The following is a 27,056-nucleotide window of genomic DNA, read 5'->3' as shown; positions in this document are numbered from 1 at the left end:
GGAGGAAACCCATGCAGACACAGGAAGAATGTGCAGACTCCACATAGACAGTGACCCAAGTCGGGACAGACACAGGAAGAATGTGCAGACTCCACATAGACAGTGACCCAAGCCGGGAATCGAACCTGGGTCCCTGGTTCTGTGAGGCAGCAGTGATAACCACCGTGCCACCGTGCCGTGGGATATACATAAGTGGCCAAAAGCGCAGGTCAGTGAGAACAGGGGTGATGAGTGAATGGGACACGGTGCGAGTTGGGATAAAAGCAGCAGAGTTAGGGATAAGCGCAAGTTCCTGGATGATAGAAGATGGGAGGCAGGCAGATGAGACATTCTGGGGCACCGGCGAGATGTTTGAAGCATAGTGTGAATGCTGGCCCCGTCAGAATTCTCCCAATCCCTTCAGTTCAGAGTGTTAATACCCAAAGTGAACATCTTCTTGTGTTTCCACTGCAGATTTCCCGTGACTGCGACCTTCAGTTATTCCTGCAGGAGAACCCAGTGTTCACTGAGCCCTCAGCTTTCCCCTTCCAGGCAGCTGGTTCGGACAAGGTGAGTGAGACATGAGGGATTGTTTACACTGTTCAGATACCTCCACAACATTCAAAGCCCAGATTGTAGACCTTTGAACTTGAGTGATTGAGCTGCTTTTTGCTCGGTGAATTTTGAAGTGAATTCTCGGGCCACGGGCATCACTGCCAAGAATGGTGTCTTCTGCCCACTCCGAGTGATGGTGTGGTGAGTCGCTGCCTTAACCTGCTGATGTTATCCCTTGGATGGCGTTGTGGACCCATTCAGGTGGCTAATGGATATTCCTTTGATTCCTATGGATAATCCAGAGGCTGTGAGTGGTCAGGTGAGGAGAGAAACCACTTGTGTTTGAGAAACCACCCAACCTCTAGGACATATGATCAGGAGGAGGCCATTCAGCCCCTGAAGTCTGTTCTGTCATTCAGTTAGATGATAATGGATCTGTATCTTAACACCATTTATTCAGTTGAGTTCCATAACCTTTGATACCCCTTTTACAACAAAAATCTACCAATCAGTTCTTAACTTGTTGGGAATCATAGAATTTCTACAGTGCAGAAGAAGACCATTCGGCCCATCGAGCCTGCACCGACCACAATCTCACCCAGGCCCTATCCCCATAGCCCCACGTATATACCCTGCTAGTCCCCCTGACACGAAGGGGCAATTTTACATGGCCAATCCACCTAACCCTCACATCTTTGGACTGTGGGAGTGAGTTTCCGATTTCCACTACCTTCTGTGTGGAGAAGTATTTTCTGATATCACCCCTGAACAGCATTGCTTTAATATTAAGGTAATGTCCCCTTTGTCCTGGGATCCACCAACCCAGAGGAAATAATTTCTCTCGATCTGCCTGATCAGCACCTCAGTTAGATCACCCCTTAATCTTTCAAACTCAAGGGCCACCAGCCTAGTCCATGCAATCTTTCCTTGGAATTTGCTTCCATTAGCCTCGGGTATTACTCCAGTAAATCCAGAGAGGCTGCTTCTACTTCTAGACAAGTAGAATCATAGAATCCTACAGTGCAGAAGGAGGCCATTTGGCCCTTCAAGTCTGCACTGACCACAATCCCACCCAGGCCCTATTCCCAAAACCCCATGTATTTACCCTAGCCAGTCCCCCTGACACTAAAGGGCAATTTAACATGGCCAATCCACCTAACCCGCACATCTTTAGAGTGTGGGAGGAAACCGGAACACCTGGAGGAAACCCACACAGACACGGGGAGAACGTGCGAACTCCACACAGACAGTGACCGGAGCCGGGAATCGAACCTGGGTCCCTGGCGCTGTGAGGAAGCAGTGCTAACCACTGTGCCACCATGCTGCCCTGTGCCCTCCCTATGACGAGACGCCTAGAACTGAATGCAGCAGACTCCAGACAAGGCTCGAGCAAGTCTGTGCTCATCATTTCTTTATTCATCCATCGAAACATAAAAACTAGAAGCAGGAGCAGGCCATTCGGCCCTTCGAGCCTGCTCCGCCATTCATTTATGCAATGTACCATTGTACATTTTAATGTGCAAGTTGCTTTTGAAGTGGGGAGGGAGTGCAGTATGTTGTTCCAGCTGCTCTCTGCTGCCCTCTCTGTTGGGGAGGTGAAAATAAAGTTATTTCAATAATGGCTACCTGCATCCATTCATTCAAGAGATGTAGGCCTCACTGGCTAGACTGGCATTTACTGCCCATTCCTTGAGTCGGTGGTGGTGGTGAGCTGCCTTCTTGAACCGCTGCAGTCCATATGGTGTAGGTACACTCACAGTGCTGTCAGGGAGGCATTTTCCCCCACCAACAGTGAAGGAACAACCATATATTTTCAATATCCTGGTCCCCCCTTCCCTCCATATCCCTCGATATCTTTAGACTCAAGAGCTATATCTAATTTCTTCCTGAAATCACATCACGTTTGGCCTCAACTACTTTTTGTGATAGTGAATTCCACACACTCACCACCCTCTGGGTGAAGAAATTTCTCCCCACCTCAGTTCTAAAAGGTTTACCCCTTATCCTCAAAGTATGACCCCCTAGTTCTGAACTCCCCCACCATTGGAAATATTCTTTCTGAATCTACCCTGTCGAACCCTGTTAGAATTTTATAAGTTTCTATGAGGTCCCCTCTCACTCTTCTAAACTCCAGTGAATATAATCCTAACCGACTTAGTCTCTCCTCATATGACAGAACTGCCATCCCAGGAATCAGCCTGGTAAACCTTCGCTGCACTCCCCAATCATGGGATGTGGGTGTCACTGACTAGGCCAGCAATTATTTCCCATCCCTAATCGCCCTTGAGAAGTGGGTGGCGAAGATGGTGAGAGCAGCTACAGTCCATGTGATGTACGTACACCCACAGTGCTGTTAGGGAGGGAGTTTCAAGATTTTGACCCAGCGACAGTGAAGGAAGGCGATATATTTCCGAGCCAGGATGGTGCTTGGCTGCTGCCCTTGTCCTTCTCAGTGGTAGAAGATGTCTGTTTGGAAGGTATTGTCGAAGGAAGGAAGTTGCTGTCTCTGCCGTGTTCTTGTAACTATTCTGGTTCTGCTTCAGGTGATGATGATCAAATGATGGAGTGGACTCGATGGGCCAAATGGCCTAATTCTTCTCCTATATCTTATGGTGCACATTCTGTCGATCATTAAGGACTCCCTCACCACTGAGCTGCTCAAACCCTGAATTTGTAGGGAGGGAATGCCATTTATAGAATCCCTACAGTGCAGAAGGGGGCCATTCGGTCCATCGAATCTGCACTGACCACAATCCCACCCAGGCCCTATTCCCGTAACCCCACATATTTACCCCGCTAATCCCTTGACACTAGGGTCAATTGATCATGGCCAGTGAACCTAACACACACATCTTCAGACTGTGAGAGGAAACCGGAGCACCCGGAGGAAACCCACGCAGACACGGGGAGAACGTGAAAACTCCATACAGACAGTGACCCAAGTCGGGAATCGAACACGGGTCCCTGGCGCTGTGAGGCAGCAGTGTTAACCACTGTGCCACCCTCAAAGCAAAGTCACCACGGTCCCAGATGACCATAGGCTGCTCTCCTCTTTGAGGGAGAGAGCTGACTGGTGGTGATTTAACCTGAGGATCATCACACTTCAGGCGAGTTTGAGAAAGCGGGGCCTTTGTGGGTAACCTCAGCCGGTACAGGAATTGAACTCACGCTGTTGGCATTAGCTGTGCATCACAAACTCGCCATTCAGCCAACTGAGCTAACTCTGCTCTTGGTCATCATTGATGATTAATTTAATGATGGGAGTTTGACCTCTGATCCTGGGTTGTCAACACCTTACTCTGTAGATGTGATCTCTGATGTTGTACCTGTTGAATATAAAATCCACTGGAGCAATGACAAGGTGAATGTGTAACTAACCCCAAGTGATCAGCTTTGTCTTTCCAACTGGTTGGTCATTGAATCTCTCTGTTCTTCACCATGTGGTAGGTTTGCCAATTGGAAATACAACTGGGTGACAGGGACAGAGAGTCCAGCCTGGACAAGGAGGCACGCAAGTGGGCAACTAAACTGGCAAATAACCACAAGGTCATCGCCCATGGAGAGCGGGTCAGTCGGAGCGACTTCATTCTTCCTTTCTGTTTTCCAATGTTGCTGTATTGACTATCTAATTGCTAACTCCTGTGTATGATCTCCACACACCTTCGGATCCAGTCAACAATCTCCATGTGCTACACAATCTGCTCTATGATCTCCATGTGATATATATATAATCTTCTCGGATATCTTCATGCACCATCTGATGTACTCTACCCTTCCTTTCAGGTTTTACGCAACTTAGAGCAGCGAAGAAAGCTGTTGTCTGAGGAAGAGGCATCAAGCATCGAGTCCAAGATGGAAGAGATTAAGGAGAGCATCAGGAAAGCGGAGGTGAGGGGTCACTGGGAAGGTCAGGCACCTAACTCCTCCTCTCCTAGATGGGTGTGTGAACGCATAATTGGCCACATTTTGTTGTAGCAGAGAGTTGACCCTGTGACCCAGTGGGAGACCACTGCCTCTCTGGCTGCTGCTCATTCACCTTGATTGCTGCTGCTTTCAGGTCTTGTACTATTCTCAGATTTTGAAATTGAATCCTGTACACCGGAGATCTAGATCATTAACATCAACCAGGGCTGTAACAGCACCACCTGGAGAACTCCCCTCTAAATCTTCCTCCAGTCTGACAAACAACTGTTCACTTTGGCTCTGTTTCCTGTCACTCAGCCTATTTTATATCCATGCCGCTCCTGTCCCTTTCATTCCACCAGTTCTAACTTTGCTCTGTTGTGTGGCACTGTATCAGATGCCTTTTGGAAGTCTATGGACACCACATCAACCGCATCACCCTTATCGACCCTCTGTTACCTGTCGAAGTCTCGACTTCCGAAATTGACTTTCAACAAAAACACACATTAGCACATTAATCGTCAGATTATGTCTTTATTTACTTGCTAGCAAGAGAAAAGTGCCTAAATCAAAGGTCAGGACGCAACTCCACAGAACAAAGAAAATCAATTCTTATACTTTCTCTCAGTTCACCTCAGCTGGACACAATCCAATCAAAAGGGTTACAAATGATGTACATTACGTATTGATCCAATAGAATGAATAACTAAATATCCTTGGGCTGCGTGATCATGCTGCCTCTCAGGACATTAGAAAATCAGCATTAACCCTTATCAAATGTCCCTGACTCCCCCCTCCCCCTCTCCCTCTCCCCCGCCCCTCCTCCCCCCACCTTAATGTTCCCTTTAGCCAGACATCTTTATCTCTGTCTCTATTTTGCTGGCAGCCTAACAAAGCAGCCTCATTAAAACAGTCCCACACGTGGCTGCCTTTGCTGATAAGGGGGGCTTGCTAAAGACATTATTTACTTTATGACCTTGTATTTTGAAACAACTGAATAGCTAAGGAATGTGGTCAAGTCAACTTGGCCTTCGTGATACTTACTGATTATACTCCTTTTTAATACGTTTATTCATTGCAAATAAAAATGAAACATGTATATTTATATTTATATCTTTATGTGTGTGTGTGTGTGTGGACTAACTAATTATTTGTATTGCAAATACTTTTGTTACTACAAGGTATTAAAACACCTAATTACAACTACTGGCAGCTTGCTCACTATTGAACTAACGTAAACTTTACTTGTAAGCTGATTAAACATAATATCCGAACAAGTCTAACAATCTATCATAGCCTTTTCTTCTCTACACTTCTACATACCTCATCAAAAAACTGCAGCAAATTCATTAAACATGATTTTCCCTGAACTGATCTGTGCTGGATTTCCTTAATTAATCCACATTAGCCCAAGTAGCTGTTAATTTTGTCCCAAATTATCATTTCTAGAAGTTTTTCCACTACTGATGTTAAACTCACTGGTTGTAGTTTCTGGGCTTATTCTTACACTTTGTTTTGAACAAGGGTGTAACATTTGCAATTCTCTAGTCATCTAGTGCCATTCCTGAGTCTGAGGAAGACTCGAAAATTATCACCAGTGCCTCTGTAATTTCCACGTTCAATTGCCTCTGTATCCTTTGATGCATCTCATCTGGTCCTGGCGTCTTATCAGCTAGAAGTTTAACAACACCAGGTTAAAGTCCAACTTTAACCTGGTGTTGTTAAACTTCTTACTGTGTTTACCCCAGTCCAACGCCGGCATCTCCACATCATGTCTTATCAGCTGACAGACTATTCAGTAATTCCTCCTTATCAAGTTTAACCCTTCAAGGGTCTGAACTAATTCCTCTGTCGCCATGACTTGCATTCCATCTTTTTCCTGGGTGAAGACAAATATAAGGTATTCATTTAATGCCTCAAACATGGCCTTAGCCTCCATGCGGAAATCCTGTTTTTAATCCCTGATTTGCCTCACTCCTCCTTTACCACCATGTCACTATTTATATGCCGATAGAAGAGTTTTGGATTGCCTTTTATTTTAGCTGCCAGTCTCTTCTCATGCTCTCTCTTTGCTTCTCTTATTTGCTTTTTATTTCCCATCTGAAGCTTCTACATTCAGCAAGTTCTCAGTTATATTTATCTGCCTCAAATCTGCACTGAGAACACAGTAACTTCATTGCAGTGTTAACGTAAGCCTACTTGTGACACTAATAAATAAACTTTAACTTGAAACTTAAACTTAAACTGTTGGAAGCACAATCTTCTGCTTCATCTTAATCTCTATCTCTTTTACCATCCAGGAAGTTCTGGAATTCTTTCCCCACCATTCCCCTCCGTGGAGAAAAAGAAAAAGTTTACGTTAGTTCAATAGTGAGCAAGCTGCCAGTAGTTGTAATTAGGTGTTTTAATACCTTGTAGTAACAAAGGTATTTGCAATACAAATAATTAGTTAGTCCACACACACACACACATAAAGATATAAATATACATGTTTCATTTTTATTTGCAATGAATAAACGTATTAAAAAGGAGTATAATCAGTAAGTATCACGAAGGCTAAGTTGACTTGACCACATTCCTTAGCTATTCAGTTGTTTCAAAATACAAGGTTATAAAGTAAATAATGTCTTTAGCAAGCCCCCCTTATCAGCAAAGGCAGCCACGTGTGGGACTGTTTTAATGAGGCTGCTTTGTTAGGCTGCCAGCAAAATAGAGACAGAGATAAAGATGTCTGATTGTACCTGAACTATCTCCCCTTTAAACAGAGCCCATTGTTCACTCACCATGCCTACCAACCTTTGATCCCCACTTGTCAGACCCAGATCCATTCTTAACCCATTGAAATTGGATTTCCCACAGTTAATTATTCTTGATTGTTCTTTGTCTTTTTCCAAAGCCAACCTAAGCCTTATGATACAATGATCACTGTTTCCTAAATGGTCCCTGACTGACACTTGTCCCACTTGGTCCACCTCATTCTCATGAACCAGGTCCAGCAGTGCCTCCTTTCTCATGCTGGAAATTCATGCCCCACTCTGCCCTTTCCACCACTACTATCCCAATCTATATTCAGATAATTATAGTCCCCACACCCCCAGGCATTTCTGAGTCTCAGAGACTTTGTGAATTGGTACAAAGGTGCAATAACCCCATTAAGCCATTGAGTTATCAACCGGGGGTGGGAGTGGGAATGGGGTTGGAGTAGTGTTTGTGCCCTGTAGCTGGAATGGGTGGGGGAACATCTGGACAGCCCCTTAGCAATTGTATCTTTATGATTTTTCACCCAGACGAGCAAGTTGAAGGCAGCTTCACGCCTGAACCTGCTGCGTGAGGCTGGACTAGAGGTGGACACCTGGCTGGTCAGCACCATGAACCAAGCAAGTGAGGAGCTGGAGCGAGAGAGGAAGCTGAGTGAGGCTAGAGTGTCAAATGGAGGCATGACCCCAGAGGTGAGGAAGGTCCAAACACCCAGCACCATATTAGATGTAAAAAACTGATTGTGTCACATAGCCCAGGACATCTCCAACAATTACTACCACACCATTGTCAAAGAACTAAAATTAAACTTTCTCTCTATCTCTGTTCCCCTGCCCCGTCTTTATGTCACCTCGCTGTCTTTCTTTACCTGTCCCTCTCTCTCTCTCTCTCTCTCTCTACTTTTGCATCTGCTTCCCTTTCTTTCTCTTGCTCTCCAACTCTCTCTATCTCGGTCCCTCGCTCAATCTGCCTCTGTCTCTGCCTGTCTCTCTCCCACCCTCCCTCTTTTTCTATCACCCCCTCCTTTCTCTTCCCTTCCCTTTCTCCCTCTCCCTCCTCTTTCTCCTTCAGCTTCTTTCTCACTCTCTTTTCCCTTTCTCTCTTGCTCCCCACTTTCTCCTTCTCCCCTTTCTCTCAGCCTCCTCTTCCTCTCTCTCCCCCGTCCACTCTCTCCCTCTCTCTGTTCCTCTCTCTCGCTCTGTTCCTGTCTCTCGCTCTGTTCCTCTCTCTCTCTGTTCCTCCTATCACATTATCTGTCAGTATTTTCAATTTACGTGTTATTTTGACAGTTTGACGAGTTGGATTTCACTGATTTTGAGGAGTTTGATGACACCAATGAGATTTTTGATGAGACCAGCGAATCGAACCTAGTCAGTTCTGCTCGTGTGTACCCAGTGCCCTGTAAAGTACTCTATAGTTACCAGGTGAGTAGCTCAGGACTCATCTTGCGTCCAGTGCAGTTATGGTTCCTATTTAAAATCTAGGCCTGGGATTTCTTTTCACCCGTCTGTGAGGACCTCAGTTTAACAAATCAATAAAACCACGGCCCCATCAACAGTGCGGCACCCCCTCGGTACTACCCCACCGACAGTGCAGTACTCTCTCAGTACTGACCCTCTGACAGTGCAGCACTCCCTCAGGACTGACCCTCTGACAGTGCAGCACTCCCTCAGTACTGACCCTCTGACAGTGCAGCACTCCCTCAGTACTGACCCTCTGACAGTGCAGCACTCCCTCAGTACTGACCCTCTGACAGTGCAGCACTCCCTCAGTACTGACCCTCTGACAGTGCAGCACTCCCTCAGGACTGACCCTCTGACAGTGCAGCACTCCCTCAGTACTGACCCTCTGACAGTGCAGCACTCCCTCAGTACTGACCCTCTGACAGTGCAGCACTCGCTCAGTACTGACCCTCTGACAGTGCAGCGCTCCCTCAGTACTGACCCTCTGACAGTGCAGCACTCCCTCAGTACTGACCCTCTGACAGTGCAGCACTCCCTCAGGACTGACCCTCTGACAGTGCAGCACTCCCTCAGTACTGACCCTCTGACAGTGCAGCACTCCCTCAGTACTGACCCTCTGACAGTGCAGCATTCCCTCAGTACTGACCCTCTGACAGTGCAGCACTCCCTCAGTACTGCCCCTCTGACAGTGCAGCACTCCCTCAGTACTGACCCTCTGACAGTGCGGCACTCCCTCAGCACTGACCCTCTGACAGTGCAGCACTCCCTCAGTACTGACCCTCTGACAGTGCAGCACTCCCTCAGGACTGACCCTCTGACAGTGCAGCACTCCCTCAGTACTGACCCTCTGACAGTGCAGCACTCCCTCAGTACTGACCCTCTGACAGTGCAGCACTCCCTCAGTACTGACCCTCTGACAGTGCAGCACTCCCTCAGTACTGACCCTCTGACAGTGCAGCACTCCCTCAGTCCCAATTGAATGAGCCTCTATTGAATCTCCCCTTCACTCTCTATGCTTGAAGCAAAATAATCCCAGTGTCTCTGGTTTCTCCACATCACTGCAGTCCCTCAGTCCTGGTCTCACTGCAGTAAATCTCCTCTGCGCCCTCGCCATGCTCTTCACATCTATCCTGCAGTGTGTTGCCCAAAATCAGACACAATACCCCACCTCAGGCTGATCCAGTCTGACACAGACTAGTATAATTTATTTGCTGTTGTGCCTCTGTTTATAAAATGTGTCGGTGATTTCCTCAGTTTCTCTCGCTGTGCACAGGCCACACAGTCGGATGAACTGACCATCACCCTGGAAGAGCAGCTCGAGGTCATCGAAGATGGAGACATGGAGGATTGGGTGAAGGTGAGTTCAATGGAGATTGTTCACCGTGGATCCTGTCTTCCATTCACTCACTGAGCTGGGATTAGGGGCTGGTCTCTCACTGAGCTGGGATTCGGGGCTGGTCTCTCACTGAGCTGGGATACGGGGCTGGTCACTCACTGAGCTGGGATTCGGGGCTGGTCTCTCACTGAGCTGGGATTCGGGGCTGGTCTCTCACTGAGCTGGGATACGGGGCTGGTCTCTCACTGAGCTGGGATACGGGGCTGGTCTCTCACTGAGCTGGGATTCGGTGCTGGTCTCTCACTGAGCTGGGATTCGGGGCTGGTCTCTCACTGAGCTGGGATTTGGGGCTGGGCTCTCACTGAGCTGGGATTCGGGGCTGGTCTCACTGAGCTGGGATTAGGGGTTGGTCTCTCACTGAGCTGGGATTCGGGGCTGGTCTCTCACTGAGCTGGGATTCGGGGCTGGTCTCTCTCTCTCTCACTGAGCTGGGATTCGGGGCTGGTCTCTCACTGAGCTTGGATTCGGGCCTGGTCACTCACTGAGCTGGGATTCAGGGCTGGTCTCTCACTGAGCTGGGATTTGGGGCTGGTCTCTCTCTCTCACTGAGCTGGGATTCGGGACTGGTCTCTCACTGAGCTGGGATTTGGAGCTGGTCTCTCACTGAGCTGGGATTCGTGGCTGGTCTCTCTCTCACTGAGCTGGGATACGGGGCTGGTCTCTCACTGAGCTGGGATTCGGGGCTGGTCTCTCTCTCTCTCACTGAGCTGGGATTTGGAGCTGGTCTCTCACTGAGCTGGGATTCGGGGTTGGTCTCTCACTGAGCTGGGATTCGAGGTTGGTCTCTCACTGAGCTGGGATTCGGGGCTGGTCTCTCACTGAGCTGGGATTCGGGGCTGGTCACTCACTGAGCTGGGATTCGGGGCTGGTCTCTCACTGAGCTGGGATTCGGGGCTGGTCACTCACTGAGCTGGGATTCGGGGCTGGTCTCTCACTCTCTTACTGAGTTTGGGAGCAGCCCTTAAGTGGGTAATAATTGGTTAGACAAGGGCCTCAGTTGGGGCAAAAGTGGGTATGGTCTAAGGCCTTGCCTAATGAAGCATAAAAATCACTGCATGATCGGGGCGGCCGGGAACTTGGAGGGAATCCCATTCCTTCAATTTCACACTCCCTTCCTCATGTAAAATCCCACTGGAAATTCCAGCCCATATTCTCTTTCTGAGTTCCAAATTTAGTTACTTTGATAAACCTTTGTTAAGTTTAAATTAAAGCTCATCAGGTTTTAATAAGATAGCAGTGGCAGGTAAGACCATATAACCAAACCCCGTGGGGGACTTGGAGGAGCTGTCAATAGGTCCCAGATTGTGTGAGGATTTTGGATAGTTAAGTCTTGTTGCAGCTCCCAGCAGTGCTCACTGTCGGCTGAGGTGAGGATTCAACGGTTTGGTCCAGTTTGGTAGGTTTTATCCATACCCTTTGTTTGGTCTACATAGAAGGAGACCACTTAGTGCTGGCTCCTTGAAAGTGTTAGCCAATCAGTCCCCACTTTCCCCATTGTCCACTAATGTATTTTTCCCTAAACGAGGCATTCAAAATTTAATCGAGCAGGTCAGGTCTGCAGAAAATGGGACTATTTGGACAGTTCTTTCCAGGTGCTAGTGCAGGCATGGTGGGCCAAATGGCCACCTCCTTCTGTACAGTGTCATGACTCTATGACTAAATCTCTCCTTAACCATTGCTGCTCAGAGAACAGTTCTAATGTCTTCAGTCTCTCCGTGTGGTTGAACTCTCCCTTATCCCTGCTAATCATAGAATCCCTACGGTGCAGAAGGAGGCCATTCCGCCTATCAAGTCTGCACCAACTACAGTCCCACCCAGGGTCTATCCCTGTAACCCCATGTATTTACACTAGCTCGACCCACTGACACCAAGGGGAAATTTAGCATTGTCAATCCACCTAACCTGCACATCTTCAGTGTGGGAGGAAACCGGAGCACCCGGAGGAAACCCACGCAGACATGAGGAGAATGTGCAAACTCCACACAGTGACCCAAGCTCTGGTGAACTTCCTTCATAGTGTCTCCAACAGCGAATGTACTTTCGCTGTCCATTATTTGTATTAAATCAGTTTTATTTTCAATCCCTTTTCTTTCCCCCCTTCAATAGGCCCGGAATAAGTCTGGCCAGATCGGCTACATTCCCGAAAAATATCTCCAGTTCCAAGGTGGCAGGATCTCAGCAGTGACTTCCTCGGATATCACTTCTTACTCGTCGTCCAGTAGCTCTGCGGAGCAGGAACTGATGGGCAGCAACAGCCTGGAGCAGGTCGCAGAGGGAGGTAGGTACAAATCTCACCCATTGTGGAGCCAGAGGACAGGGCCCACCTTCCCCAGCCCAACCCTTGCCCCACAACTGGGAGACGAGGTATATTGGGAAGTGTTAATTCACTGGCAGCAAGCTTTGCTTCCTAGAACCCGTAGGCTGTGGGAATAAAGGGAACAGTCAATTCTGAATTTTAGTCAGAACTTTTATTTTTATTCATTCTTCAGATGTGGGTGTCGCTGGCTAGACCAGCATTTATTGCCCCTCCCCAATTGCCCTTGAGAAGGTAGTGGTGAGCTGTCTTCTTGAACCGTCACAATCCCTGTAGGTACACCCGTATGCTGTTAGGGAGGGAGTTCCAGGATTGTGACCCAGTGACGGTGAAGGAACGGCTGATGTATTTCCAAGTCAGGATGGTGAGTGACTCAGAGGGGAACTTGTTGATGGTGGTGTTTCCAAGCATCTGTTGCTCTTGTCCTTCTCGATGGTTGCGGTCATAAGTTTGGAAGGTGTTGTCTAAGGAGCCTTGGTGAGTTCCTGCAGTGTGTCTTGGAGATGTACACACTGTTGCCATTGTATGTCAGTGATGGAGGGAGTGAATGTTTATGGAAGAGGTAGCAATTAAGCAGAATGGTGCTTTAACCTGGATGGTGCCAAACTATTTGAGTGCTGTTGGAGCTGCACTCATCCAGGCAAGTGGAGAGTATTCCATCACACTCCTGACTTGTGCCTCGTAGATGGTGGACAGTCTTTGGGGAGTCAGGAGTTGACACTGCTGCATTCCCTCAGAACTGTCCCTCTAAGTGCCTTATCACAGAGGGCATTACTAAGGGTGCACAGAACGAGTGAAGTGGTCCAAATTAGAATGGTGAGTGGCTTGGAAGGGAACTTGCAGGTGGTGATATTCCCATTCACCTGCTGTCCTTGTCCATCCAGGTGGTGGGATTGGTAGGTTTGCTGAAGGAGCATTGACTTCCCAGTAACTGGGTGGAGTGTGGTCCGTTTAAAGAGGACAGAACGTCACAGCATCTTTGGTCTGCTACCTTGAGGAGCTGATGTTGGGGATGTTTATTTTCCACAGTACGCTTGGCCAGGGCATTGTACGATTATGAGGGACAGAGTGCGGAGGAGCTGTGTTTCCCTGAAGGTAGCCTGATCAAGATCCTTCACACCGGTGAGCGCGGAGTGGATGACGGATTCTGGGAAGGAGAGTTCAATGGCCGTGTTGGAGTGTTTCCTTCCTTACTCGTTGAGCTCCTGGCTGGGGAAGGGACAGAGCTGGAGCTGGAGCCAGTACTGGTACTGTACACAGGAAGTTTGCGGCTTTTAATCAGTCTGTGCAGACTTGCTCATTTAACTCGTTTGCCATCTTGCCTCAGTGCTGACATTGGGAGCTGACTTAACTTCCTCTCCTCCACTGTGGCCCTTCCGCTTCCTGATATCTTCATCAGAAACTTGTCCCTCCCATTCTATCAATCATCACTGCTTTCTTCTCTAATAACCTGCTTGGATTTCCCAGAACAGTATAAACACTGCAGCTATCTTCCAAACAATGCCCATAAGACCATAAGACATAGGAGCAGAATTAGGCCACTCGGCCCATCGAGTCTGCTCCGCCATTCAATCATGGCTGATATTTTTCTCATCCCCATTCTCCTGCCTTTCCCCATAACCCCTGATCCCGTTATTAATCAAGAACCTATCTATCTCTGTCTTAAAGACACTCAATGACCCGGCCTCCACAGCCTTCTGCGGCAAAGAGTTCCACAGATTCACCACTCTCTGGCTGAAGAAATTCCTCCTCATCTCTGTTTAAAAGGATCATTCCTTTATCCTGAGGTTATGCCCTCTGGTTCCAGTTTTTCCCACTAGTGGAAACACCCTCTCCACGTCCACTCTATCCAGGCCTCGCTGTATCCTGTAAGTTTCAATGAGACCCCCCCTCATCCTTCTAAACCCCAACGAGTACAGACCCAGAGTCCTCAACCCGTTCCTCATACGACAAGCTCTTCATTCTTGTGAACCTCCTCTGGACCCTTTCCAAGGCCGTCATCATCACCCCCTAGCTCCTATATTCAGTGCCCCTTTAGATAAGTGTTTCGAATCCTGATTGCTCTTTCACATACCACCTCTGTCCATAAGAGGGCTTCATGGCGAGAAAAGTAATCAGATTCAATGGAAAAATCTCTGTCATCGAGCAATGCCAATATCTGAGGAGGATCAGGTCCCTACAGGACAAGCGGGCATGTTGCAAAGCCAGTGTCTTCACCCACCCCTCCGACAGTGACTTCATATCTAACACTTGCCATCGGATCTACAAATCAAGATTTGGTTTAGCGTAGAATAATTACAGCACAGCAGGAGGACATTCAGCACATTTTGTCCATGCCCGCCCAATGACACGCAGGTGCCCTTTCTAATCCGACCTTCCTGCTCCCGGCCCATAACCATGTCGCTTGCAGTGCTTAATGTGCAGATCCAGGTACTTTTTAAAAGAGTTTACGGTCTCTGCCTTCACCACCAACTCAGGCAGCGAATGAGTCAACACCACGATAGACAGTGAGCAACTGGACACCTTCCTGAATATTCATCCCTTGAAGTGATGGGAGAATCCATTAGTAATAACTCAGGAAGCCTGACTGGAAAGGAACATGGTTTATTTACAGAATGCAAAGTAAAACCACTACCGTGGTGTACACACACTGGTCCCTGCCTGGGACTACTGTCCAGTCCTGGGCCTGCCTTATAAAAGGCTGAGGTAATGTGTTCCGGTTAGGCAAAGCATTGCCTGTTACCAGGGGAACTCGTGCTCAATGAGCCCCACAGGGAGATCAATCAATGTTCCCCATGGACCTCATGGGGGTCATCACGCCTTCAATCATTCATACTTCTTAGCATCTGCAATCTTGCTTTGTAACGATCCATCCATCCCTCACTCCCTGTACCTGTACTCTTTGTCACTGTCTCTCTCTCTTGACTGAATATATCTCTATCTTCTTTCGACATTGAACTCTCTCCCGCACACCCATTGCTTTGTGATAGTCTTCAGTTTGCCATTAACCCTTCCAACCCCCACATCCAGGCCTGCAACAGGACTTGGGCTATTTCCTGGTCCGTGTGTCTCAGTTACGCACACAGGGTGGAACATTCACCTCCCGAGATCAGGAGGGAGGGTGATTTAATTTTAGCTCGTTGAGTTGCTTTGCACTGTTTTGCTTCTGTCTGATGCTTGGGCGCAGCGACTGTTGTTCACCATTTTGTTTTATTTCCCAGGATCCCACTTTGCAGTCCCCTCCCCCATTCTCTCCTCCTGCTCCTGAATCTGGTTTGATGCTGTTTCACAGTGTGGGATCCGCACAGCAAGACAGACTCCAGACATCACCCTGCAACATCGGTAAGAAAGCTTAGGGTGTTATTGGACCCATTGAGTCTTGCATACAAAAGACCAGTTAACCCCTCAAGTCCATTACACAGGAGAAAGTGAGCCTATCTAGTCCCTCAGCTGTTACAGAGTAATAGGAGGAAGTCATTAAGCCTCCAGAGCCTATTCCACCCTACAGTGCAGAGGAGGCCATCTGGCCCATTGAGTCTGCACACACTCTCTGAAGGAGCACCTTACCTGGGCCCAACCCCCTACCTTATCCCTGTAACCCCATGCATTTACCATGGCTAATCCATCTAACCTACATATCTTTGGACACTAAGGGACAATTTACCATGTCCAATCCATCTAACCTGCACATGTTTGGACTATGGGAGGAAACCGGACCACCCAGAGGACACCCACGCAGACACAGCGACATCAGTGGTTAGCATTGCTGCCTCACAACTCCAAGGACCTCGGTTCGATTCCCAGCTTGGGTCACTGTCTGTGTGGAGTTTGCACGTTCTCCCTGTGGCTGCATGGGTTTCCTCCGGGTGCTCCGGTTTCCTCCAAAGATGTGCAGGTTAGGTGTATTGGCCATGCTAAATTACCCCTTAGTGTCCCAGGATGCTTAGGTTAGAGGGATTAGCGGGGTAAATATGTGGGAATACAGGGATAAGGCCTAGATCATAGAATCCCTATGGTGCAGAAAGAGGCCATTTGACCCATCAAGTCTGCACCGACCACAATCCCTCCCAGCCCCTATCCCCATAACCCCCACGTATTTACCCCGCTAGTCCCCTTGACACTAAGTGGCAATGAGCATGGCCAATCAACCTAGCCTGCACATCTTTGGACTGTGGGAGGAAACCGGAGCACCCGGAGGAAACCCACACAAACACGAGGAGAAGGTGCAAACTCCACACAGACAGTGACCCAAGCCAGGAGTCAAACTCAAGTCCCTGGCGCTGTGAGGCAGCAGTGCTAACCACTGTGCCACCGTGCCACCCTAGGTGTAACTGTTGTCGGTGAGGACTCAATGGACCGAATGGCCTCCTTCTGCACTGTTGGGTTTCTATGATTTTTATGATTTCCACACAGTCTCACAAAGCTGGAATCGAACCCAGCTCCCTGCCATTGTGAGGCAACAGTGCAAACCACCATGCCGCCTACCACATCGTAACTCTATCCATTTCTTTTTGCTCTGGAATACAGTGTTCATTTCTGGGCATTGCACCTTGGAAGGACTGGCCTTGGAGCAAAGTAAGAGTTTTAACAAACCAGGTTAAAGTCCAACAGTTTTATTTGCTACCAAATAAACCTGTTGGACTTTAACCTGGTGTTGTTAAAGCTCTTACTGTGTTTACCCCAGTCCAATGCCGGCATCTCCACATCATGACTACTTTGGAGCAAATCCAGAGATGATTCATCAGAATGTTACCAGGGCTCCAAGGGTCAGATTATAAGGAGAGATTACATAAACTGGGTTTGTATTCCCTGGAATCTAGAATGGAGCAATTTTGAAAGGTGGATAGAGAGAAACGTTTTTTCTGCTGGTGTGGGGAGCCTTGGTTGAGGGGATGTCACCTTAAAAAGAGTCAGGCCATTCAAGCAAGAAGTTTGGAAACACTTTATGCAAAAGGTGATTCAGGTGTGAAACTCTCACCCACTAAAAGCAGTAGATGATAACTCAATTAAACATTTTCAATCTGAGATCATTAGATTTTTTCTAGCCAGGGGTATTAAGGCATATGGAGCTGAGACAAGTGGATGTCGTTGAGCTATGGACCAACCATAATCTTATGGCAGAACAGAGTCCTGGGGCTGAATGGCCTCCTCTTGGAGGCCATTAGTGACCGTGCCTTGGGACATCAGTACTGAATTGCCCTCCCTAAAGCTCTTTCACCTGCCTGTTTCCATGTATCCACTTGCTTGACCAAGGATGCCCTTCCTCATATCTTTGGAATTCTCCATCCTAGATGCATTTCCCCTGAGGGACCTGGGGAGGTAATGCATCCTGTGAGGTAATGCATTTTGGAAGGTCTATTACAGATAGGAAATATACAGTAAATGGCAGAACCCTTAAGAGTATTGATAGGCAAAGGGATCTGGGTGTACACAGGTCACTCACTGAAAGTAGCAATGCAGGTGGAGAAGGTAGTCAAGAAGGCATACGGCATGCTTGCCTTCATCGGTTGGGGCATTGAGTTTAAAAATTGGCAAGTCATGTTGCAGCTTTATAGAACCTTAGTTAGGCCGCACTTGGAATATAGTGTTCAATTCTGGTCGCCACACTACCAGAAGGATGTGGAGGCTTTGGAGAGGGTACAGAAAAGATTTACCAGGATGTTGCCTGGTATGGAGGGCATTAGCTATGAGGAGAGGTTGGAGAAACTTGGTTTGTTCTCACTGGAATGACGGAGGTTGAGGGGCGACCTGATAGAAGTCTACAAGATTATGAGAGACATGGACAGAGTGGATAGTCAGAAGCTTTTTCCCAGAGTGGAAGAGTCAATTACTAGGGGGCACAGATTTAAGGTGCGAGGGGCAAGGTTTAAAGGAGATGTACGAGGCAGATTTTTTACACAGAGAGTAGTGGGTGCCTGGAACTCGTTGCCGGGGGAGGTAGTGGAAGCAGATACGGTAGTGACTTTTAAGGGGTGTCTTGACAAATACATGAATCGGATGGGAATAGAGGGATATGGTCCCCGGAAGGATAGGGGGTTTTAGTTAAGTCAAGCAGCATGGTCAGTGCAGGCTTGGAGGGCTGAAGGGCCTGTTCCTGTGCTGTAATTTTCTTTGTTCTTTGTTAGATGGTTGTGGATGTTCCATTAATGAAGGTTGAGAGACAAATTCTTGGTGTTTCAGAGGATTGAGGCATTTGGGAAAGGGGCAGAAAAGTGGAGTTGAGGCTTAAGACCACTCTGCATTAACATTGGAAAGGTTCGAGGGGCTGTATGGTCCACTCTGCTCCAATTTCTTATGTTCTTAGCTCATTCGTTTGGTTTGTCTGTGAAAGGGACTGGTCTATAATTACATCTTGCTGATTTGGAGAAAAAGCTGTTTGCCCAAGTGGAGTGGAGTGAGATAAATCCTCCAGAAATATGTCCAGTGCTAACTGCAAGTGTATACGTTTCAGAGATTCTCGAGCAATGACAGTTAATTCCCACTTTATTCCTCTTACAGTTTCTGGTGTCCAGGAGGAATCCCAGATCCTGGAGCCTGTTTCCGAGATGTCTGCTGGACGACTTAGACCGGTAAGAGAGGGTTTGTGTGAAAAAGAGGAATTTGTAGCCTGCAATCATTGGGCTTTGGGTCCCTCTGGGGAAATGCATCAACTTGTGAGCCACTTACCCAATGAAGTTCTGTTCTGAACTCTGTTCTCCAAACCTCTGCTGCTTGTATCTTAACTCGCACCAAGTCCCATTCACTCATCATCCCCGACCTACATTGGCTCCCAGTCCCACATCATCTTGACTTTAAAATACTCATCCTTATTTTCAAACACCTGCATCAACGCTCTCCTCCTTGTCTCTGTCACCTCCTTTAGCCTTAAAATCTTCTGAGATCTCTGAGCTCCTCCAATACAGGGCTCTTAAATACATATCCAAAAGAGAAAATGCTGGAAAATCTCAACAGGTCTGACAGCATCTGTAAGGAGAGAAAAGAGCTGACGTTTCGAGCCCAGATGACCCTTTGTCAAAGCCCAGATTTTGAGAACATTTTATCTTTTGGTTTCAGATTCCAGCATCCGCAGTAATTTGCTTTTATCTTAATTGCGTATCTCTGATTTTAATTGCACCACCATTGGTGGCCATGCTTTGGGCTGCCTGGGTCCTAGGTTTTGGAATTTACTCCCAAAACTTCTCCAACTCTCTGTCCTCCATTAAGAAGCTTCTGAGAGGCTGTCTTTGACCAAAGTTTTGGCCATCTATCTTCTACCTCCTTCTGTGACTCAGTGTCACTGTATGTCTTGTACGACACAGTATGACAGTCAGTGCCTCAGTGTCATGTATTTATTTGATAATCAGTCCTCATAAGCATCTTGGGACCTTATACCATGTTAAAGGCGCTATATGAATAAAAGTTGTTGTTGGGAGCATTAGGAGGGGTCTACAGTTTGTTTATTTGTTTCCCTGGGCCAGGGAGTGGCGAGGGGAAAGGCAATGAAGCTTCCTATTCAATTGACCCCTGGTGGGTTGACGTGTGTGTGAGGTATGGACTGTATTATGATGCCCCCTGCAGTCAAATTTCCTGGTGACACTCACTAATTTGGCTTGCGGATGTAGAAGGGAGGTGGGCAAGTGATTGATCAAACGTTAGTGCCTGGTGGGAGAAAAATGAATTATTTTATTCTTCATTCTCAAGACATGGGTGTCACTTGCAATCCCTATTTCCCCTTGAGAATGGGGTGCTGAGCTGCTGTCTTGAGCTGCTGCAGTCCATGTGGTGTAGGTACACCCACAGTGCTGTTAGGGGGGGAGTTCCAAGATTTTCACCCAGTGACAGTGAACAAGGGGCTGATATAGTTCCAAGTTAAGATAGCATGTGTGACATAGGGGTGCTGGTTTTCCCATGCATCTGTTACCCTTTGCTGTGGTGGAAACTAGAGGAGGGTTTGGAATCTCAGTTCTATGTTTGAGGTGACATCCCAGCGATATATTTTGTTTAAGAACTCCTGCAGTTTGAGCATAGCCCAGGCGGGTGGGGGACAGGCCAGAGTCATACTCGAGGAAAAAACACTTCTGATCTAAATGGATAAAAGCAAATTACTGCGGATGCTGGAATATGAAACCAAAAGAGAAAATGCTGGAAAATCTCAGCAGGTCTGGCAGCAAATGTAAGGAGAGAAAAGAGCTGACGTTTCGAGTCCAGACGACCCTTTGTCAAAGCTAAAAGGCATAGAAAGTGGGAGCTATTTATACTGCAGGGGGAGGGAATGAAAGATGAGTCACAGCCACAAAAACAAGGGGAAAGCCTGCTAATGGCAGCCCATAGAGAGAATAGAAGGTGTGAATGGCCAAGGGGCAGAGAAGCTGAAATCAGAGGGTAAACTGTGACAGATGAAGATATGTGGGGAGGGCGGGGGAGATGGGTGGGAGAGAGGTAAAACTGAGAAAATGAGGGAAAAGGGAAGCATAAGGGAGAAAAATTAAGAAAAGGGAGGATAAAAAAGGGACCACAGTAAGAAGTCTCACAATATCAGGTTAAAGCTCAACAGGTTTATTTGGTATCAGGTGAGTGGAGAGTTGGGTTCACAAACAGGGCATCGACACAGACTCAATTGCAAGATATTGAATTCACACCTCCTTAACCTGTCATTACCTCTCTCTCCACTCACATTGTCTGTACCTGTAAAGACTTGATTACCTGTACAGACTCGCATTCCCAACCATTATCTTGCAATTGAGTCCGTGTCTATATATGCCCTGTTTGTGAACCCAACTCTCCACTCACCTGATGAAGGAGCAGCGCTCCGAAAGCTCATCATACCAAATAAAACTGTTGGACTTTAACCTGCTGTTTTGAGACATCTTACTGAGCCTACCCCAGTCCACATCAAAAAAGGGGGGAAAGAGTTGGGGGGGGGGGTGGGGAAAAGAAAAATCTTCTGGTCTAAGTGGCCTTCTGTTTGACGGGTGGCTTACATGATCCTTTGTTGCTGTTTGACTTTCAGATTCGGACTGCCCCTCCTCCACCATCACCGAGCCCAGTTTCCCAAAAGGATGAGGAAATCCTGCTTTGAATATGACCAACTCAATCCAGACCCTACAGATAGGACTTTCTCCTCCTGGAAGAATGAGTGATGGATCTTTGCTTCACACGCAAGACATGAGAGGGTCAGACTGTGACTGTGATGGTTAAAATTCACCATGACCTGGAGGAAACCAGCTTTGAATTTCCACACATGGAGAACTAGCAACCAATGCATCGTCATTCTGATACATTTAGTGTATCAGATTCCAGTTAGATGACAACTTTCTTGATGAGTGCTTTCTCCAAGAGCACATATCTTCATTCTGAACAATTTTAAACATGTGTAGAGCCTCTCATATAATGAGACATTCCTTAAACAATGTGGGAAACATGTGGGCATGTATAATGCAGACATGGGATGGAGCTTGTGTGGTGGGGTTCGGAATTCACTTATAATTGGATCCCACCCAATGACCTTGCTCATTTTCTGAAGCCAAGCTGTTTGGCTAGCCCTCAGTTTGCTCTCAGGAACAGCAAAGGGGGTTGAACAATATGTGGGGGGGCCGGGCTGCTTTGTGGCAGTATCCTTGGGTCTACGTGATGCTAATCCATTTGCAGTTCTTGAATCAGATATACCCCAGCGTGCACATATCTGTGAGTGGGGGGGGCGGTTTGGTAATGGTGATTAATTATTTCATTGGCAGCTTGTGTGTTGTTAATCAGTTGAGGAGTCAAATCTCTGGGCTCCTTCTGAGTCCTGGATTCATGACCACAGTCCTCTGTTGTGTAATGACACACACGAGGGTATTCGAGGTGAGTTAGAGGAGAGGATCAAAGGCACAAGTTTCATTGATTTCATTTCATTCCTGGGGGCTGAGCAGCACTGGAAAGACTGGTATTTATTGACCATCCATGTTTGTCCTTGATAGGTGGTGACTGGCCATCTTGAACCACTGGGTTTGATACAAACTGAGTGTCTTGTTAGACCATTTCAGAGGACGGTTAAGAGTCAACCACACTGGTGTGTGATTGGAGTCATGTATGGACCCAGATCGGGAAGGACAGATTGTGTTTTTCTAACAGCTACATGGTAAATTTTACCGAGAGCAACTTTTTACTTCCAATGTTTTAAAACTCAATTTGAATTCAGGGGCAGGGTTGTAGTTAAACCCTTGCTTAAGTTCATGATTTTCCGTTAGCAGAAACTGAATGGTTTTTTGGCCTTTTTTGTGGATCAGTTTCTAAAAGTGCAAAATTGAAACACCAGATTATATCTTTTGCCTTTAACATAAGAACAGTGCTCCACTTTCAATTCATTTTTATTAGTTTGAATAGAGCATGAAAGGAAAAGAAAATATATTACAGAAAGATTTACAATATATTACACTTAAATGCATAGGTTGGTATTTGACCCACAGCCTTCCTGACCGTCCAATATACATACATTTTTTCTTAAGCCAGTAATATAATAAATGCAGCATCATTGCACTCAATTGTATGTACCCTCCACCAAATGGTTCAAGAAGAAGTCCCACCACAACAGTTACAAGAAACATCTCGGGATCGGCAATAAAATACTGGCCTTGCCAGCGCATCCATGTTCTGAGAATTAATTCAACGACTGTCATGACATGGGAGTATATCCTTGACCAGAGTGGACTCGAGTTGTGGAATAAGGAAACATTCACAACGTGATGCAGGTGTAAACTCAATTGATGCTGCAAGCAGCCGGAGTAATGAATCTTAGAATCTCGCTCGACTATTAATGCGACTGTGTTTGGGAGTTTGTGGCCACTTTTTAACAACTCAAGGCGCACCGCGGGGGTCGCATTCTTGGCAGGGCGTCAAGACCTAGAAGAGGATGCAGAGCTGGTTTACCAGATCCATATCAGGGATGGGAGACTTTTGGTCACACGGGAAGACTAGAGAAACTGGAGTTGGTCCCTTTAGAGCAGAGAATTAAGGAGAGATTGGATAGAAGTGTTCAGAATCGTGAAGGGCTTGGACAGCGTAAATAGGGAGAAACTGTTTACAGTGGCAGAGGGATCAACAGCCAAAGGGCAGAAATTTAAGATATTTAGCAAAAGAATCAGAGAGGTGATGAATATTTTTATGCAGTGAGTTATGAACTGGGGTACACAGCCTGGAGGAAGTAAATTCAATAGTAACTTCCAAAAGGGAGTTGGCTAAATAGCTAAAATGAAAAAAACTCTGGGGAAAGAGCAGAGGAGTGGAGTTAATTGGATAGCCCTTTCAAGGAGTTGGTATACATGATGGGCCAAATGGCCTCCTTTTGTGCTGTAAGATTCTGTGATGCGATGAATGTTTTGCTTCAACATCTCTGGTGATGACTTTCTGACAGTAATAGGAGTGACTGAGGTTGCTTGATGGATGGTGAGAGTGAGACTGTCCGGGAAGGATCTCATTCTAGATAGTCTCCACTCCTGGCCCAGGAATAGGAGCACTGTGCCTATTGCACAGCCACAGGCCATATGCTGAAGAGGAGAGTTCTTCCCGATGTTCTGGGCAACATTTGTCCTTCAACAAATCCCTAAAATTATAAATGTATTTTATTGCATTTTATGGGATCTTGCTGTGCATTAACTAGCTATCATGTTTGCTAAAGTATAACAGTACTTCAAAAACTACTTCATTGGCTGGGACATCCTGAGATTGTGAAAAGTGCTGTAGAAACTTTCTCGGCTTCAGAGTGGGGAGAAAGAGTCACTTATCGAGATGAATCTGATACTGTACAGCAACAATCAGCCAACAACACTACTGAGAACTAAACTTTGAGTACATGGCATAGGCCGAAAGTCAAACTTAGGAAAGGACTGGAATTTAGGACTGAATTCCGGGAAAGTTGCTTTTGGCATCAGCCGCGACTCTGGTCAGAAGGGAATTCCAGAGATGTGCAACTCAGAATCTTCCAGTCCAATACTGAGGGAGCAGTGCACTGTGGAAGGGACAGTACTGAGGAGAGACAGTGCTGGGAAGGGTTGTGTTATCGGAGATGCAATGCTGAGGGAGTGCTGTCCTGTCTGAAGAGCAGTGATGAAGGAGGCCTGCACTGTCAGATGGGCAGCCTTTTGGACAAGAGCACATGTAGTCCTGCTGATTGTAATTATGTATGTAAAGAAAAGCATTTAAATAAATCCTGGATTCATTCTGCTGCCTTGTGCATCTTCCTGATGGACCTTCTTACATTGGCCTTTCATATTTTGAATAGGTTGTTTTAGTGTAGGAATGATGGTCCACTTGTGGGGGAGACCAGAACTATGGAGCACAAACAAAAGATAGTCACTAATAAAACCAAGAGGGAATTTAAGATAAACCTATTTACCTCGAGAGTAGTGAGAATGTGGAACTTGCGAGCACAGGGAGTGGTTGAGGTGAATAATACAGACATTTCTGGGGAAGTTGGATAAACATCAGGAAGAGAGAGATAGAAGGATATGCTGGCAGGGTTGGTTTTGTTGACAAGGCGGGGGAGGAGGGGTGGAGGGAGTGAAAGGGAAGGGGGGAGAGTGGAGGGAGGGAAGGGGCCAGAGGAGAGGAGGAGCCTTGTGTGGGACATAAAGAGCATTGGCGCAGGATCTTGTGCTTGTTTCTGAGCTTGACTGCTTAAAGCTGTCCAACCTGGCCAGGCCTGGGACAGATCCCAAGTGTGAGCTAAGGCTGTGTAGCCAAAACTCAGCTCAATCTAAAAGCAGCACAAAGCACAGAGGTGTGCGTGTGTGGGCAACACCCAAGGCAGGCGGGGAGAAACCAGAGGCAGGAGGGGAAAGGGTTCAGAGCAAATCAAAACTGGGAACACATGAACAGAAATGGATCATTCCGCCCTCTGAGCCTGTTTGTCATTAAATGAGATTGTGGCTGACATCTGAGGCAGGAGGAGCGACACCTGAGCCAGGGGTGACACGGTGGCACAGTGGTTAGCATTGCTGCCTCACTGCGCCAGGGACCCGGGTTCAATTCTGGCCTCGGGTCACTGTCTGTGCGGAGTCTGCATGTTCTCCCCGTGTCTGCGTGGGTTTCCTCCGGGTGCTCCGGTTTCCTCCCACAGTCCAAAGATGTGCGGGTTAGGTTGATTGGCCATGGTAAATTGGCCCTTGTGTCAGGGGATCAGCAGGGTAAATATTTGGGGTTACAGGAATAGGGCCTGTGTGGGATGTGGTTGGTGCAGACACAATGGGCCGAATGGCCTCTTTCTGCATTGTCGGCATTGTAATGATGTGTGAAGATGGACTCCTGTCTCCCGAGGGGTGAAATCTATCTTTATCAGTCGGGTGAATTGGGTTCAGAGTGAATCCTGAGGTGAAAGGTCAGTGGAAGCAGTTTCAATAATAAACTTCCAAAGGGAATTGGGTAAATACTTGAAGAGGAAAATTTACATGGCTAGAGGGAAAATGGGATAGCTCTTTCAGGGTGCCTGCACAGGTGTGATGGGCTGAATGGCCTCCCTCTGCACTGTCGTTCTATGAACAGGCAGCTCATTTCACTCTGTGCTTGCCATTTCCTTCCAACAACAACTTCTATTTATATAACACCCTTTAACATAATGAAACGCCTCAAGGTGCTTCACAGGAACATAAAACAAAATATGAAACCCAGCCACTTAAGGAGATGGTAGGTCAGAGGGGTAGCTTTTAAAGAATGGCTTAAAGGAGGAAAGTGAAGCTGAGAGGTGTAGGGAGGGAATTCCAGAGCTTAGAGCCAAGGCAGCTGGAGGCACGGCCACCAATGGTGGAGTGAATAGAATCAGGAATGCACGGATAGAGCGATACAGGTATCTCAAAGGGTTGTGGGACGAGAGGAGAATACAGAGATAGGGAGGGTCAAGACCATGGAGGGATTTAATAACAATGATGGGAATTTTAAACTTAAGGTGCTGTTTGACCAGAATCCAATATAAGTCAGAGAACACCGGTGATAGGAGAGTGGGACTTGGTTGCAAGTTAAGTCACAGTCAGCAGAGGTTTGGATGATCTCAAGGGGGTAGACTGTGGGAAACCAGTCAGGAATACATTGGAATAATTGAGTCTGGAGGTAATGAAGGCATGAATAAGGGTTTCAGCAGCAGATCAGCTATGACGGGTACAGTTGGACAATGTGACGGAGGTGGAAATAAGTGAATTTAGTGTTAGCATGAGTATGACTTTTGAAGCCCATTCTCTGGTCAAATGTGACACATTAACTTCAGGCACAATTTAAAACCAGCTGCTGTTTGGTTAGCCTGGTTTATGATATTTGAAGACCAAGTTCACTCCCTCTGGCTTTTTCTGAAGGGTAATTGAGTGAAGCCCAGGTTGCCTGAAAACTGGGAACCTCTGCAATTCAGCACCAGGTTTAACTAAACTGTTTCACCGGATGACGATTCCAGGTTGCAGCGATGATACTCCAACTTCCCAAAGCCTTTCCACCACTTAAAAAGTCAGGAGTGTAATAGAATATTCTCCACTTGCCTGGATGGGTGCAGCTCCAACAACACTCAAGAAGCTCGGCACCATCCAGGATAAAGCAGCCCGCTTGATTGGTACTCCACCCACCACCTTAAACATCACTCCCTCCAGCACCGACACACAGTGGCAGCCATGTGTACCATCTGCAAGATGCACTGCTGGAACTCAATAATGCTCCTTCAACAACATCTTCCAAACCAATGACCTCTATCAACCAG

At 47.1% G+C, this 27,056-nt stretch overlaps 1 protein-coding gene across 3 annotated transcripts in view; it reads left to right on the top strand.

The window, feature by feature from the left end:
- LOC144505667 (F-BAR and double SH3 domains protein 2-like) overlaps positions 1-24,548 on the top strand; it is a 75,941-nt gene extending 51,393 nt beyond the window's left edge. For 2 of the 3 annotated variants that reach the window (XM_078231824.1, XM_078231823.1), the window contains 11 exons: positions 454-549; positions 3,982-4,101; positions 4,318-4,422; positions 7,725-7,886; positions 8,484-8,618; positions 9,931-10,014; positions 12,160-12,331; positions 13,397-13,614; positions 15,589-15,709; positions 18,866-18,936; positions 21,357-24,548. In XM_078231824.1, the coding sequence (XP_078087950.1) occupies positions 454-549; positions 3,982-4,101; positions 4,318-4,422; positions 7,725-7,886; positions 8,484-8,618; positions 9,931-10,014; positions 12,160-12,331; positions 13,397-13,614; positions 15,589-15,709; positions 18,866-18,936; positions 21,357-21,425 (1,353 nt within the window). In that variant the 3' untranslated portion in view covers positions 21,426-24,548. Of the gene's footprint in view, positions 1-453; positions 550-3,981; positions 4,102-4,317; positions 4,423-7,724; positions 7,887-8,483; positions 8,619-9,930; positions 10,015-12,159; positions 12,332-13,396; positions 13,615-15,588; positions 15,727-18,865; positions 18,937-21,356 lie in introns of all 3 variants that reach the window. The other variant, XR_013499833.1, reaches the window with a different exon arrangement.
- Positions 24,549-27,056: the final 2,508 nt, after the last annotated feature.

This window comes from Mustelus asterias, chromosome 16, assembly GCF_964213995.1.
Source record: "Mustelus asterias chromosome 16, sMusAst1.hap1.1, whole genome shotgun sequence".
Classification (NCBI taxonomy): Eukaryota; Metazoa; Chordata; class Chondrichthyes; order Carcharhiniformes; family Triakidae; genus Mustelus; species Mustelus asterias.
This window is presented reverse-complemented; position numbering and strand designations above follow the sequence as displayed.